The sequence below is a fragment of the Danio rerio genome, chromosome 4 (genome assembly GCF_052040795.2).
Source record: "Danio rerio strain M-AB ecotype USA chromosome 4, GRCz13ab, whole genome shotgun sequence".
Taxonomy (NCBI): domain Eukaryota; kingdom Metazoa; phylum Chordata; class Actinopteri; order Cypriniformes; family Danionidae; genus Danio; species Danio rerio.
Window position 1 is genome coordinate 23,391,451 of NC_141024.2, and position 17,202 is coordinate 23,408,652.

A 17,202-nucleotide genomic window follows, 5' to 3' on the forward strand; every position below is an offset into this window, starting at 1 on the left:
TAAAATGTATGTATTCTTTAAAATGTAATATTAGTTTATGCAATTGCAATGCCTTGATTAAGTACACATTCATAAGCATAAAAGCAATGGTAATAATAATTGCCATACGCCCTGGGATTCACCCAGAAAACAGTGAATTTTCTGGCAGAAATCCCTCTCCACATCAAAGTTCTTCAAGGTGAAGAAGATCAATATGCTTCAGAATTGGCCAGCCCAGTCACTAGACATGAACATTATCGAGCATTTGTGAGGTAGGATGAAAGAGGAAACATGGAAAACGAAAACAAAGAATTTTGAACTCTGGGAGGTATGCATGACTGCTTTTCTTTGAAGCTCATGGAAGTCATACAAGATATTAAATTTGGATCTCACAGTACCACTACTTAATTTGCTGACATATTTTTGTATTTACAGTAAATTTGTTCAAGTTATGCATAGATGACAAAATATTAGTCCTGCCAAAATGTGACCTTTCTGTCTTGATTAAATAATACATATTTTTTTCAGTGAAAGTAATTTATTTCAGTTTATTAAACATCATTTGAGAGTGTTTTAACTTTTCACGTGAGCTATTTCTAACACCAACTGGTACATTAAAAGTCAGGTTAATAGCAGCCGTTTCTACAAACTAGATTCAAATGCAACAAGACTTTTGTCAGGGCCTGTATTTATATGTTTCTTAATCTGTAGCTTTTTATATATCTATAAACTTGTTTATTAATATTGAACATGTTATATGTTATATGATAGTTTCATTCTTCTATTTTATACTTGTATAACTTTATAATTCTTATTATTATCCTTATACTTTAGCTATAACACCCACCCAGCCATAGCTGAGGAACGCACACACATTCAGCTATCTTTCAGGGGACCTCCTATAGATGTAATGATGTTTATACTGTACAAATTATATTCTATTTCCTTACCCCAATCCTCACAGCAAACAATCTGCATTTTTACATTTTCAAAATACTTCATTCTGTGTGATTCATGAGCAATTTTCTTCAATGGGTACCAAAAAGTCCTCACAAACATACTGGTGTTGCTATACATGTGGGGACATTTGGTACCCACAACATAGGAAGTACAAGAAACCCACACCTCTGAATTGCAGTGTTGTTCTAAAGAGCCAAAGTACAACTAATGACAGCAAGAGAGTATAAGAGATGCTTTGGGAAGCAGCGTCTGAGACATCTAATGTTGAAACCCAGAGGATCCCTGCTCTGTGACTGGCATTCAAAACAAACACAATCAATACACAATCCCCTAAACAGCGCTGCCAAGCTGCAACACACATCCTACACAAATGAAGCTCTAAACCTCCAATGCAGAGATCCAGCACACTCCTGCACCTGATTCAACTCATTATCTGCTTGTTAAGTTCTTTATGGGCACAGCTGTGAGGGGCAGAGCAAACATCAGCGCCACAGACTGGCATCTATAGTGGGCGTGGATGGGAAGGATGGCAGGACTTTAAGATGTGGGAAGTGAAGCATATCACGTAGCAAATCCCAGCTCTCTGTACAATCGTTTTCAATTAGCAAGGAAGCCGGTAAGTGGAATACATGTCATGTTTATGTCACTTTAAAGTTAACTTATGGATAAGATGATAAATAAATGTATATGTGGTAGACCGTTGCGTTCGCAGGTGTGTGTGTGTGTGTGTGTGTGTGTGTGTGTGTGTGTGTGTGTGTGTGTCTCTCTCTCTCACTAACTCTCTCTCACTCTTTTCCTCTGCACAGGCCCTGCCCCAGTTACGCAGATGACTTGCCCTGGGATTGGCTTGTCAAAAACAAGAAATGGTCGTGGAGCAGGAGAGAGAGTTAACTGGCCTATGGTTTGGCATTGTAGAAAAAATATAATACTGTACTTTGCATAAGTACGGTGAGAAGCAGTTGGGGTTGGATGCCACACTTTTCTTTCCTGTAAATATTTTCACATGTTTTTATATATAGTTAGGGAGATAGGAATAGTTTTTGCATTTTTATTTCTGTTATAATGTTAGGTGTATTTAGTTTCATTTGCGTGTTTAGGTAGGGGATATATTTTTGTTTATTATTTTTCTGTGGGTCCTCTCTGAGGTATTTGGCTTCACATTTTGGTTGTGAAGCCACAACCAAAAAGAAAAAGACAAAAAAAAGACTAATAAATGGACCTGCCTCTTCTTTAAACTGATTTTTATTTGTCCAGTGTTTTTTTAATGTTACATCGTAACATAAAGTGAGGGCTTGTCCTTTGTTTTTATACATCAAAAACATATTTCTTGAACCCTTTTTGTGGATGCGCAGTGGGTAAGTAATTTCAATTTATTTTTGTTTGGCTGCTTTATTTTTGGTGTGGGAGTGAGTAGCAAATAGTGTTAACATGGAGATTTTAACATGGAGTGCTAACATGATTCGACTGCCTTTGCACTTTCTCCAAGAACTGAACAGTTTGATCGCTGACGTAAAGATTACTTGTTTACACAAGCCTAAAATGTGGAATCGCTTTACTTTTGGAATTCTGGAGTGTGACTTGCAAATCATTATTGAGTATAAGAAGAAACACATTAATTGTTGGGAAAATATAATGTGCGTAATGGTGGACATTTAAAAGCATCAGTTATTTCTATGTTATAGTTGATGCCTGTTTATATAAAAAACATATTGTGTGTTCACAAGGAACTTCTACATGCATACAAAAACGTTTATATAGGCACATTTTTCTCTTGTTTCTCATGCACACCCCAACGTTTCTTGTGAGCATACAATACCCCAGCAGGTACAGGACGTTAACACGACATCAAATTGATGTTGTACCCCAACGTCGTGGTACGTTGTACTTTGATGAAAATTGGGTTGACGTCAGAACCAAATGTCAGGCCAACGTCATTGTCCAACTTCCAAACTAATTTGAACCAAATACCAATGTCTAATGATGTTACAACTTGACGTTGTGTGGACATTACCAATATGATGACATCTGTCAGGTGATAGATTTTGGTTAACATACAAATACAGACAAGTAAATGTCAGTATTTGATGTCAATATGACGTTGGTTAAAGATGTTGGCTCGATGTTGCATTTTGGTCATTTTCCAATACAACCTAAAACTGACCAGATATCAATGTCAACTGATGTCGTTATTGTTTGTCAAAAAAAACATTATCCTTAGACACTGACTAGACATTGAATTTTGGTCACCTGATGTCACAACCTAAATCTAATCTAATATTAACATCTTATGAGGTTGTGTTCCTGCTAGGATGTTCCTCGTGAGCATGCGAAAGGCTTTTTTTCTCTTTGCAAATGTCCCTTTAGGGGCTCGGTACATTTCAGACCATACAAATATAAAACTGTTTTTGATAAATATTAAAAATTTACAAGGCAACGCTGTAGCACAGTGGGTAGCGATGTCACCTCACAGCAAAAAGGTTGCTGGTTCGAGGCCTCGGCTGGGTCAATTAGCATTTCTGTGTGGAGTTTGCATATTCGCTTGAGTTTTCTCTTGAGTAAGCTAAAATTGTCTTTAGTGTATGAGTGTGTATGGGTGTTTCCCAGTGATGGGTTGGAGCTGGAAGGGCATCTGTTGCGTAAAACATATGCTGGATAAATTGGCGGTTCATTCAGCTGTTGTGACCACAGATTAATAAAAGGGACTAAGCCGAAAAGAAAATGAATGAATGAATTGAATTTTAAATTTCACAGATTACAGATGCTTTTATGCAAAAGGAAACTTGTACTCCAGAGTGTTGTGAATGCACTCAGGACCATCTGCTGAGACTGTGAATCAAATAAGACCTCGATATATTGTCAGGAGCCACGGATGTTAACTTTGTTTTGCCTGCATGTTTTTGTTTTTTACTCTAAGTGTAGCAGAAGCCATTGACTTGCATTAAATAAATGGCCAAGAGCCACCGTATCAGCTAAATTATTCTACTTAAGAAAAAAACTCACTTGGAGGCCTGAGAGTGAGTAAATGATGTACAAATACTTTTTTGGTGTGCTTTCTCTTTAAAACTGTGAAATGCAGGGTGATTCATTAATATTTTAGTCAGAATTTTATCAACAATTTAAAGTACATTAGCATACAGATTAGCCTCAAAGCTAACATACATGCGCATACACCCAAATTTTAAGAGCGGTTTTCTCTCTAAGCTCTCTAATCCAAGCAGAATTGAATATTTCACACTGGTGTACATCTGAAGCTTCTCCACAGAACTGTATGACTGTGTTACTGCAAAACAGCTCAAGTAGGACAAGAAGTCCAGAGGGAGCGTGAAGGGTGGATGAGAGGAGCAGAAAGCAGAGGTAAGGAGCACGGAGGATAATTTCCACAACTACCAACAACAATAATACAATAAAGTGGCATCATGGGAGATGTATTGACTATATTCTGAACTCTGCACTGTGGGTCCCTCTGAACATATGAGATATTTCAATGCTGATGTATGTGTGTGTGTGTGTGTGTGTGTGTGTGTGTGTGTGTGTGTGTGTGTGTGTAAAGCTGCCGCAGTCACACTCCCACTAGGCTGGACTGATGCTACAGAGTTCATAAAGCCCCACTGTGATTAATGGACACATGCCCTGCTGTGGATGACACACAAAGCCAATAAATACACTGTCCGTAAATGCACTTAACCCCTGGATGTCCCTAACGCGCTATCAACCAATAAAATGTCAGATTCACACTGCGACCTCTGCAGTAGTGTGGGCACAACCACAGATTGAGAGAGACTGAGCAGCTGGGAGCTCTGTTTGAGTGAGAATAGCACATTAGCACCGTTCAAACATTGAGTCTGGGTGTACTGTATTTACCTGTAGCCATTTTGCCATCCTGTGCTGCAGGCCCGTCCGGTATGACACTTTTGACCTGTAGAAACTCATCTGGTTCATCACCGCCAATGATAGTGAAGCCAAATCCCATGTTGCTTTTCTGCAGAGGTGTAGACAGAAAGCTGCCTTTCAGTTGCGTGGGGTCCCTCGTGAACAGAGGCTTCTCTGCCAAGGTGAAGAAATGCAGATACAAACATGAGATTGCAACCCAGGAGAAGACATCCAGAAATTAACGGGTTACTTTGTAAAAGCCACTCCAAACCCATCAAAAGCAGCAGATCACATCACACTGGGGAATTGTGGGTAGAAGGCCAAGCGCTTTGCTTACAGCCAAACATACAAGAGCAGAGAGGAACATGATGGCTTGTTTTTTTTTTTTTTTTTTTTTTTTGCTCAAACCTCACTTTTGGCTCTTTAAACGTATCCTAATGTTACACTCAACAGTGTTGAGCCTCGTCCAGGGCCGTCTCTTAGGACAGACAAGACTTAAGCAAAAAAAAAAAAAAAGCCAGGAGAAGAACCAGCACAGGCAGAGTGATTCTTCTGCTCTCTCAGAGCAGTCTCGAAAACCGTTCTGGAGAAGCAATTTACTGTAATTGCACACCATCAAGGACCTTTGTACTAAAGAGTCGCTTCTTCACAACTGAAGAGAAGCCTACTTCAGTACACAGTATGGACTTACGAGATGCATAGTCACTCCATCTCATTTCCTTGGTTGAGAGCTTCTCAAGTCTTTTTTTAAAGTTTATTAAGTCCTTCTGCAGTTTCTGCCATGCGTTTATTAGGGGAAATAGCTGGTTCAGATATCCTGCTGAATGACCAGCATGAACTTCCATGCTGATCCATACTTGTTTGGTGCTGGTTTAGCTGGTGAACAACCACCAACAAACAGAAGCTGGTGCTGCTGGTTGACCAGCATAGGCCTTGTTTGTTAAAATAGGGCAAACGGGTAATGGGGAACCGTAAAGTTTGTTGGTTGTCTGGATGGTCTTTCAGCCGACAGAATAGGACATGCACAACCTGTTAAACCTTTGTTAGCTGAAATATTTCTAATGCCAAAAAGTATGAGTGGGACATTTTTGAGTGAATTTAGGTTGATTGAATCATATAAAGCAGGTGTAATTTTGCTTTTATACAGGGCCATATGTTATTGTGAAATGTTTGAATGTTTAAGTTTGTGAAACTTTTAATGTGTGTACAGTCAATAAGCACAGACCCACATTTAAACAAAAAAAAAGTTAGACAAAGTGGCTAGTCCAGGACTATGCAAATTTGAACCTAGAGTATCACAGCCCTGCAACGTTTTGATCCAACCTTCATAAGAACTGGTCGCATTCTACTAGCCTTTAGTTGACGACTTAGGGTCATTTACCCACAAACTAAAATTCTGTCATTAATTACTCACCCTTATGCCGTTCCAATTCTCTAAGACCTTCATTTATCTTTAGAACACAAATTGATGATATCTGAGAGCCCTCTCACCCTCCATGAATAGAAATAATCCCAAGAAAGACACTTTGTAAAAACATTTAATATCAGTTCAGAGGTTCAACTGTATTAATACAAAGCTCCAAGAACACATATTGATGCCAAAGAACTGTAATAAAACAAATGTCACCAATGTCTTCCATATAAGATGAGGCTTTGCATGGGCAATATGCTTCTGCGTCATACTGCCCATAGTAACCATGCACCAAAATAAACTGACGTGGAAGAGAAGATATAGGATAACAGAGTCATATTTACAATTTTTTGTGCATAAAAGTTTTCTTGGAGCTTTGTATAATTAAAGATGAATCTCTGAGGTCACATTGAATGTTTTGACAAAGGTTTCTTTTCTTGACTTCTGAATATCTCAGGACCATTGCTGTCTCTGGAGGATGAGGGAGTTTGCATTTGATCAAAAAGTTCTTAATTTGTATTCTGAAGGTGAATTAATGGATCTGTGAGAATTGGAACAACATGAGGGTGAGTAATGAAAACAGATTTTTCACTTTTGGGTAAACTAACCGTTTAATCACTGATTAGCTTGTTTAGGCATGTTTGATTAAGGCTGAAGAAAAACAATGAAAAGCTGTGGCTCACTAGGGCCAAACTTGACTCTACCTGAAATAATCTAACTTTCTGATTACCAATTGTCAACTTGGACGTTGAATTACTTGATGACCATTCTCAATGAGATGAGCAAGCTTGAGAAAACAATATGTGTTGTAAACCAGCACCTCAAACAGATATGCTGGTCCATTCAGCAGGGTAGGTGTACTCATGCGTATCCTGAAAGCGCAGGCAAAAAGTAAAATACAAAACCAAAAAAATAAAAAGCCAACAAAAAGTCTCCACTGGTTTACAAATTGAAAGAGTTTCATAGAGGACTATGTAAAAACAGGCCAGACGAAAAGAGTCCTGCTGTAGTTCCTCCCTTACAGAAGGGGGTGCTGGTCTAGGACGTACCATGCAGTCCAAATACCCCGGCCCGGTACAGGGGGGCCTCGGACAGGTCAGTGAGACTGTGAGAGCGTTCGGGAGCAGGACCCACATATGCCAGTCTGGCCCTGGGTAAAGTGGCAGAGGAGGGGCTCTCCTCCACTGTTGCAGAGAAGAAAAACCCTCAACTCACACAGAAAAATGCAATAGCATAAAAAGATACAAGGCTGGGCTACTGTGAACATAAAAAGAGATACATTTCAACATCCTTGTTGGTCCTGGAACAACACTCCCAACAATTCGATTTAAGACTTAGATTTAGTGCTGGGGTTGTAGCCTCAACTCACAGAGGAAATCGATAAATGGCATTGAAGGATACAAAGTTGGCCTTGTATGGACATAAAACAGTAACATTTTGAGAGGAAAAATAAGGTGATATTTGCTAGGTTGAACCTTCTTGTTAGTTCTGAAAGAAGGTTTCCAAAGGGTTAGGTTGGGGTTGAAGCTTCAAGAGTGTTATTATCCTGACATTTTCCTCTGGTTTTAGGGATAGTTGTAGTAGGTTGTTATTAGGAATAGGGTTAGTCCTACTATACAAAATGTCCTACTTGGCCAATTGCAGTCTGCACAAAAAGTTGATCCAGTAATGATGGACAAGGATTTGATATAAAATACAGGAGTACACTCTGAATTGGTTAAGGATTAACATCTGATCATACAGATCAAGCAAATTCTGTGTCTGTGAACTTTTTTTTGACTTGGGGTCTAGCGAAGGCGTGAACCTTAATTCTACAGCAGACAATATTTACAGTACACTGCTGCTGGATTTTTAGGAGGTCTCTTTGTGCTTGTATATTATATTAATGATTCTGATATGGAACTAGTTCAATGTTTCTCAACCACGTTCCCAGAAAACCATCAACACTACATGTTTTGGATGTATGCTTTGTCTGTCCTATTCATTTCAGGTCTTTCAGTCACTGGTAAATAAGCTGATGATCTGAAAAAGGTGTGTTTGGTTAAGAAGACATGGAAAATGTGTTGGTGGTCCACCAGGAATGTGAAAAACACTGAACTAGTTGACTTAAGGCCAGGCCTGTGGGCAGTTGCATTAATTTAGACTTATTAATGCTGTCTTATGAACTATTTTGACCCCTTTTTATATATATATATATATATATATATATATATATATATATATATATATATATATATATATATATATATATATATAAAAGTATAATACAATATACTTTTTCATTTAAGTAATATTAAAACCATTAGAAAAAACAATAGAGGACAAACTTTCAAGACTACATTAAGCAGCTTATGCAACTAGACACTGAACTATCAAAGACATTTGTGTCAAGTGGGCAAATATGGTGTCACAATTTCAAGGGTCTATATATATTCTAGTTCTTTTGGTCAAATAGTACACGTTTATTAGGAATTTTCAAATGCAGCACGTTTTTACTGGAAGATGTACTGAAACAAGATTTTGCCTTGTCTGGCTGAAAATACTTTTCATTTCACCATTGTGTGGCCCAAGGCCATGTTAAGAATAAAATGCACATTCTTATTGAATAATTGAGCCACAAAGAAAACAGAAAGCATTTGAGCTTAGCTCAAACAGCCTGTATAGTTATATTTGCCTATCCAAACCTGAATGACTTGGTTTCTTCCACTGAACACAATGGGAGAAATTTGAATTATATCCCTCCAAGAAATTATAATGAATAGAGACAAAAGCTTTAACAAGGATGCAAAATCACATTAAAATCTCTAAAAGGTGCCTATGATTTGCAATATATTTAAATAATTCCACACGAATGTAAGCCACTATTCACTGAAAACAAAGAAAAGCAGGGATGTCTATTCAGTGAACAAATGGATTGTGTTTAATATTGCCAATAAATCAGATGATCTGGTTCACAGACACATTTGCAATTACATCTGTTCATAAATCAGACAACAAGCCTGTCACAGTGATTAACAGCCAATTTCTGGTTTGTTTTGTACACAAAACTATGGATATATTTGAATATTTGACGTTTCTTGTGTATATTTGATCATGGTCCATTTTCCTTTTCCTGTTCTAGGAAAGACATGCAGGTGACCGAATGTTAATTTTGGCACAAAGAAAAAAATCATAATCCCAATGGTCTGACTGCAAGGAGGTGATATTCTTAAAAAACAAGTTCACTCACAGATGGTGCTCTACCAAAGACGACGTCTGAGCTTAGATGTGTTACTATGGAGACAGTCACTGAGCTCACAGGAGAAATTTCATAAGCCTCAATCAGATTCCAGCAGATCTGATGTTAAACATGTCATTGTATGAAGAGCAGATAGGGGTTATTATGATGTCATCACATCAGTGAGCTTAAGCTAGGATGGTTGGGAACACCGTGCTAATCAGATTTGCACTAATATGTACATGTTAAAATTTAGCTAGTAATTTTTATATGAATATATTTAATGAATACTTTACCTCTGTAAACTGCAGGTAGGGGGAGAGAGGACAAGCCCTGACTCTGCATCTGCTGCTGGTGTTGCAATCTTCTCTTGGCCTCTAAAACTGGGTTCTCGAACTGAGTCCTGCGGTTTATGTGACTGCAATCAGAAACCAGAAACATAGACTCATTTCAAGTGGCTACTTGAAAATACGTGACCATTCAGTATATAAGCCACAGAGCAAGCTGCCTTGCTCCACTGCCTATGTAGGTGGCATTTTCACTCTACTTAGGCAGTAGCCATGCGAATGAAAGCAGCTATTCAAGAAAATCTTTGAATGTCCCATAACTGTAGACTGGTACTGAATTTCAGCAACTAGAATTGACTCGTCATCACAAAAATGTGCACAGTTTTCTGTGTATATAACATTTTTTGTTCATATGTAAATAATAAATAAGTGAACAAATAAATAATTTATAAAGCCTTGATATTTATTAAAATGAAAATTAATTGCATCAATAGTTTTTGATATTGTTTAATACAAAATGCACTAATTATTGTAATAAAATTTAATTATTTGCACCAAAAATTTGCATTCTTTTAAAAATTCAAAAACAAAACAAAAAACTATATATACTGGCCAGCAGACACACAATGTCATAATATGTTAATGTCAGGTTAGATTTAGATCACCAGCATCTAAGGACAATGTTATTTTGACGTCCAATAACAACCTTAAACAACATTGACATTTGGTTGACTTTAGTTTGTGTTAAAAAGTGACCAAAATCTAACGTCAAGCCAACATCTTAAACCAACGTCATGTTGATGTCAAATACTGACATTTATTCATCAGGTATGGCAACCAATATTCCAGATCTGATAGACTTCATATTCGTAACTTCCACAAAAGGTCAAGCTGTAACATCATTAGACGTTGATATTTTGTTGTTTTAGGTCGCATTGAAAAGTAACCAAAATGCAACATCTGTTCGTTGTTGGACATTGATGTCAGCCTGACGTTGAGTTCTGATGTCAACCCAATTTTTGTTTCCAAACTGAATTCAATGTCCTACAACGTTGGAGTGCAATGTCAATCTCACGTCATGTTGACATGCTGTGCCTACAGGGTGTATACCCACACCATGTACATACACTGAGGTTGCATGTAGAAGCGAGATATTCCATTTTAAAAACTGCTTATGAAAGTAAAGCATATATAACAGTTGTGCACTTTTGAAACATGAACTGCAGAAGGGTTGGATGGTCAGGGAAAATCATCTTGGACACCCAGTTCAAAAATTGCAGATGAATGGAGACATTAATTATATGCACTATACATGAAAGCATGCATCTTGATTTAAACACCCTTTAACACATCATTTAAATCTAACAGGCTGTGGTCAATGAGCAAAACATTAGCCCAGTTAATCCTTATCTTTGTAAAGAGAGTGATGTAAAAATTAGATCAGACAGTAATGAGAGCATCTTGTGATCTAGAAGAAAAAATGGTCCTTTTGACTGTCTGTATAACACTTGCCGTCAGAATTAATTTAATATGTTTTAAAAGGCGCTGTTGAAAATGGTGCCATTTGAAAGTACAAAGACAATTAGGCCCCATTAAAAGGCATTCTTTTGAAAAGAGGTAATGCTTTTTTGCAGAGACGTGGCATTTGTAATTACAGCTTTGTGCCAAGACTACGCAAGGTCAATTTTGGAGACATTGGTTTTAGATTTCTTTTGAGGTCTAAAGCCTGAAATTGATTCAACAGATCAAAGCATAATGAGCAAATGGATTTTGTCCCTAGCACTTTATCTGAGACCAGTTCAACACTTTTCTTTTTTATAGCACACGAGGCCTTGCAAACAAGCCATGGAATCAGTTTGGGCAACACAGGCTCATTGAAAATATGTGCTTTTTTACCTACATTTTTGTATTGCTGTGTTCACACCAGATGCGGAACACGCGGATAAATCGTGCTATTCGCGCGTAAAAAGCCGCTTGAACATTTGAGTTTACTTGCTTTATTTGCGCGTCAAACTCACTTCCAAACAGATGCGAATTCGCGTGATGGGCAGGGCTTCTGTCTGCCTGGTGACTCTAGCTTCGTTGCTAAATGGCTAACATGGATTTTATAAAGAAAATAACAGTGTTTATGTGCTTTATGTAAAAAAACAGCATCGATACGTTTAGGGCCATGTCTGAGTCCACTAGATCCTTTCAGAGGTGCATCCAGCTCTGTGAGCTCAAAAAATCCTCCAGAAACTTAACCTGGATGATGGAGGCTTTCAGCGGTGCTTCTGACTGAGCCGAGCCCAGTTTGATGAACTGTTGTCGGTGTCGCGCAGAGGTTTTCCTCCGGGACACCAACAACCGTCACAATCACGCCCCCACAAGAGCAAGCTCCTAATTGGTTAACGCGGCAAGAATGTCCGCTAAAGTTCAAATTTTTGAACACGAGCAAATTGCGCGAAACGTGTTTTAAGCACATCTAATGTGCTAAACGCTTAATTCGTGCCGCGTCATTCGCGCAATTCGCGTCATTAGCGTCGCATCATTCGCGCCGCACCATTCGCGCTGTGCCATTTGCACCACAACATTCGTGTCGTGCCATTTGCACGTATCGCGCCGCAAGATGTCTATTTGCATGTTTGCATTGACTTTTACATGTATATCACTCATGCTTGAAGCTTCTTCCACATCTGGTCTGAACACAGCATTAGACTGCAAGACTGCAGATGATGCAGAGTTGGGTTCAAGTCTGGTGAAGCACGGGTCCACAAATTAAATAAAAGCAATGCAAAATCAAGGAAAAACATGTGGTCCCTGTATGTTTGCTTTTTTTGGGTTTAAGTCAGTGGTTGGCAGGAGATCTGTACAAGTCCTGCCTTCCCATGAACTTATACAAGGAGGATGTGTATCTGAAACATACATCCAAACATACCCTATGTAACATATTTCAGAATGCCAAAAATATAGGCAGCATCCTCTAGTGGATTTGTTATTTGAAACATGCAACAAAATGTACCCTGAACAATGTTTTTTAGGCATGATGTAGAATGTAGGTTAAAGCACGTATTTTCAATGAGTCTAAATTGGGTGTGGGCTTATTGTATACCAGTTGTAAAGGTGAAGTGACATCTGTATAAGTTAGAAAATACACATATTACACAAATACAAATGATAAGCCTTATGCATAATGTTCTTGTTAAGTGTCTCCTCTAAAAAGGCACTAGACACAGATTTATAGTCTATTACAGTCATTTCACACCAGATGCGGCTTCTGATCTTCCCAGCTGTCATCTTCAACAACATACAAACCCACAGTTGTACAATTACTACTAAAAGATGTGCTTTTCTTCTTTTCCATTCGACAGATAAATAGAGCCTAAACAACATGTACTGTAGGTTAAAACAAATACATTGAAAGCTACATGAGCAACTGAATGCTAATGATACAGCATATAATGCATTATGAAGGAAAGACAGACAGACGGACAGATTACATTCGATTACATTAAATGTTCAAACTACAAAGTCAATGAAAATGTGCAAATAGAGGTGAATTTGCACTAAGCAGCATGATTAATAGGGAATGCTAATATGCTGTATTCATCTCAATCACATCTTCTATGCAAGTTCCAAAAATTCCACTCAAGCTGAAAATTTGCATAAGCCAAAAAACACCCCACGAGTAATCGAGAGCCATTAAGATTGAGAGTAATTCAGCATTTAACAAGTCAAAGGATAAATAGACAAATGTGACAGAAGGACAAATGAACAGACAGACAGACAGGCAAACAGATGGATTGACAGACAGACAAACAGACAGAAACTATCACACATGGAGAAACAGCCAGAAGAAATATTCTGACAGACAGATGTATAAATATACAGAAAGACTACAGACAGACAGTCCAGCAAAACTGACAGACAGATGGATGAAAAGAGTGACAAAGAGACATATATATAAAAAATATATATACCATTAGACCAGGGGTGGCCAACCCTGTTCCTGGAGAGCCACCTTCCTGCACGTTTTCAGTTGCAACCTATATCAAAAACACCTGCCTTTAATTATCACGTGGTGTTCAGGTCCTACTTAATTGGTTCAGGTGTGTTTGATAAGGGTAGCAACTGAAATCTGCAGGAAGGTGGCTCTCCAGAAACAGGGTTGGCCACCACTGCAATAGACTAACACATCGATTGATTAACTGACGGATAGACAGACAGACAAGAGGACAGACAGAAAGCTAGATAAATGGACAAACCAGCCACAATAATCAAAAAGATAAATGGACAAAAAGACAAATGAATTAACAGACATAGAGACGAACAAATGGACCGAAAAATGGATACACAAACATATTGATAGACATACTAGGAGGACGAATTTGCAGACAGACTGATAGAAGGACATGATGAACATACAGATAAACTTTGGTGAATCAATTAAGTTATAAAACATTGAAAATAAGGTGACGCAGAGGCGGAGTGGGTAGCATGTTCGCCTCACAGCAAGAAGGTCGCTGGTTCGAGCCTCAGCTCAGTTGGCATTTCTGTGTGGAGTTTGCATGTTCTCCCTGCGTTCGCGTGGGTCTCCGGGTGCTCCGGTTTCCCCCACAGTACAAAGACATGCTGTACAGGTGAATTGGGTAGGCTAAATTGTCCATAGTGTGTGTGTGTGTGAATGAGTGTGTAAATAAATATGCAGAAAAGTAGATAGAAAGAGTGGAGCAGCAAGAAAGTGGCTGCTTCGAGCTCCAGCTGGTTCAGTTGGCATTTCTGTGTGGAGTTTGCATGTTCTCCCCGTGTTCGCGTGGGGTTTTTTTTTTCCGGGTGCTCCGGCTACACCGACAGTCCAAAGACATGTGCTTCAAGTGAACTGAATAAGCTAGGTGTATGTGTGTGAAGGAGTGCGTATAGGTGTTTGCCAGTGTTGGGTTGCAGCTGGAAGGGCATCCACTGCGTAAAACATATGCTGGATAAGTTGGCGGTTCATTCCGCTGTGGCGACCCCTGATAATTAAAGGGACTACGCCTAAAATTAACGAATGAATGAACAGAAAGATAGATGCATCAATGGACAAACTGACCAACAGACAAACAAAAGGATGAATGAACAGACTTACAGGAGGACGAACTGACAGACAGATTGATAGAATTGATAGATGGACAGACATACTATGGGGGAAGTTATAAAACATTAATAACAATAAATAGAAGAAGTCATTACAGTGACATGCACAGCACCAGCACGATGCAGGCAGCCTGACAGAAAAGACTGTTACTACAGTATATGATTACAATTCGGTGATATGACGTGCCATAATCTCATCTGAGGACAGCAGGCATGGATGCAGTGCTGCATTTGTGATGTGCGGTTGTGTATCCACAGGATACTACAGCTGCATTATTGGCTCGAGGCTGGCTGTTCTTCTCTGTCCTGGGAGGAAGAGTAGCCAAGCAAAACCATACTATAAATAGTCCCAGCTCACCCCAGACTGTGCATTAAGCAGGAAAAATGATGGCACACACACGCAAACACACTGAATTAGGAAACAACGAAGCAGCTGTTTTTCAGCCTGGGCACGATGGAGCTGCAATATATGCAATTAATACAAAGCTGAGAGAACACATAGGGATCCATTAAATGCCATTAAACTGCTAACTTGAGCGCTTGAACTTACTCAACATAGTAGGTTCCATAAATAGGGTCATCAATTTTCTCCCAGCCATAAGGAAGCTCTGAAAAACAAAACATATATAGCATTAGAACCATTAACTGTTTTATTAAATCTTGCAGCAATAGAGTATGCAGTTTTATTACCACCTTACTGTATGTATTAGTTCGTTATCTGGAAATGAAGCTATTTCTAGGCTTTGTGTATCCCCGTGACTTACTGATGTAATTAAGCGAATACTGAGGTTCACATTATTATTTGATAGATTCAGTGGGCAAATGCAGAACAACTTTTAAAATAATTGATTCATTTTATTCCTAATCGTTTTTCACAGTCTTTTACAATATCATCCAATTTGCAGGCCCCCATTCATCACCATGACATTTTAATGGCTTATACGGAATAAAAAAATGTTGCTTTTATTGAAATTAAAATATTGTGCTGTGTATCTTTTTTTCCAAACACGTTTCTGAAAATTGCAGGCTTTGTCTTTGTCCTTGCACTTTGTGCTCAGCTCCATTATGCTGTGACATTCCTGCCTTTAAAAATAATGGTTTGATTTTCAGACATGTTAATAATTATGGAAAAAAATCAGTGTGATAGTTAAAAAAAGAGTAGCATTGTTCTCTAAAAGTACGGTTCACACATCCCCATATTTGCAATAAGATATGCTAATTAAGACTGACATCTGAACAGATTGACAGATCATACATAGTGTCACACCACATATAATAACAGAAGAAATAAATCACAATTCATTAGTCACAAAGGCTGTGTCTTACTTTATTAATAATATCCAGACTAAAATATACATATAGGATATGCAAACACGCTTGAATACACACGCTCCATATAGCATGGACACCCGCTGGGCTTCTAGACGAAAGCGACAAGGAAACACGGCGCAATTACAAGCACACCCACACACACAGACCAAAATTATACATTCAGCAGCTTTGAGAAGGGTGAAATACCAGACTCTGTGTGTACATCACACACAACTTTGTAAATTGCAAGTGACAGAAACTGTGTGATGTTCTCAATCTGGCTAGCGCACACACACACATACACACACACACTGATCAAAGCGCTGTTGGGTATTACTCTACTGCTGCGCTATGAGCTGCTAGTCATCTTATTAAAATAAAAATCCACTTGTGAAGACAACTGAGCGCACGGATCAATCTTTAGGATGAACATTCGCAGGGGGAGATGAACAAACCCTAACCACAAATATTAAATAGATGCTGTAAAAATCACAAAAATGTCAAATCATGTCACTTTTTGAGGAGAGATGAGTTCGTTTTCTAAGTGATCTTATGACAGGGGTGTCCAAACTCTACTCTGGAGGGTCATGGCCCTACATAGCTTAACTTTAATTTGTCTCAACGCCCTGTCTGGAACTTACTAGTAAGTCTAGTAAGAGCTTGATTAACTACTTCATATGGATTTAATTATGGTAGGAGTTAAATTATGCAGGGCAATAGGCCTCCAGAAGCAGAGCTGGACATCTCTGTCTTATGATTTTGGTATTCTAGGTCAAGGCTGTCCAATGTTCCTGGAGGGCCACTGTCCTGCAGAGTTTGGCTACATGTCTAATTAATATCCTACAATCTGAACCATCTTATCAAGATCTTCACAGAAAGAGGCAAGCAGGTTGGAGCTGATTAGAGCTAAAATATACAGGACAGTGGCCTTTTAGTAGGAGGCCTACTAGACACTCCTGCTGTAGAAAAAGCCTATTGATTTACATTGAAGGAGAGACCCAAGCTATATCTAGACATGCATGTTTCAGTTTGCACCTTTACTATAAACCTTAACA

General features: G+C 38.6%; 1 protein-coding gene across 50 annotated transcripts in view; it reads right to left on the reverse strand.

Annotated features, from left to right (window-relative positions):
* magi2a (membrane associated guanylate kinase, WW and PDZ domain containing 2a) overlaps window positions 1-17,202 on the reverse strand; it is a 332,684-nt gene that overhangs the window by 75,617 nt on the left and 239,865 nt on the right. For 39 of the 50 annotated variants that reach the window (NM_001327853.2, XM_087247179.1, XM_087247160.1 and 36 more), the window contains exons 7-9: window positions 15,387-15,444; window positions 9,734-9,855; window positions 4,801-4,983 (exon numbers count right to left, since the gene is read on the reverse strand). In NM_001327853.2, coding sequence (NP_001314782.1) covers window positions 4,801-4,983; window positions 9,734-9,855; window positions 15,387-15,444 — 363 coding nt within the window. Of the gene's footprint in view, window positions 1-4,800; window positions 4,984-7,269; window positions 7,405-9,733; window positions 9,856-15,386; window positions 15,445-17,202 lie in introns of all 50 variants that reach the window. The other 11 variants (XM_087247163.1, XM_087247157.1, XM_087247156.1 and 8 more) reach the window with 1 other exon arrangement.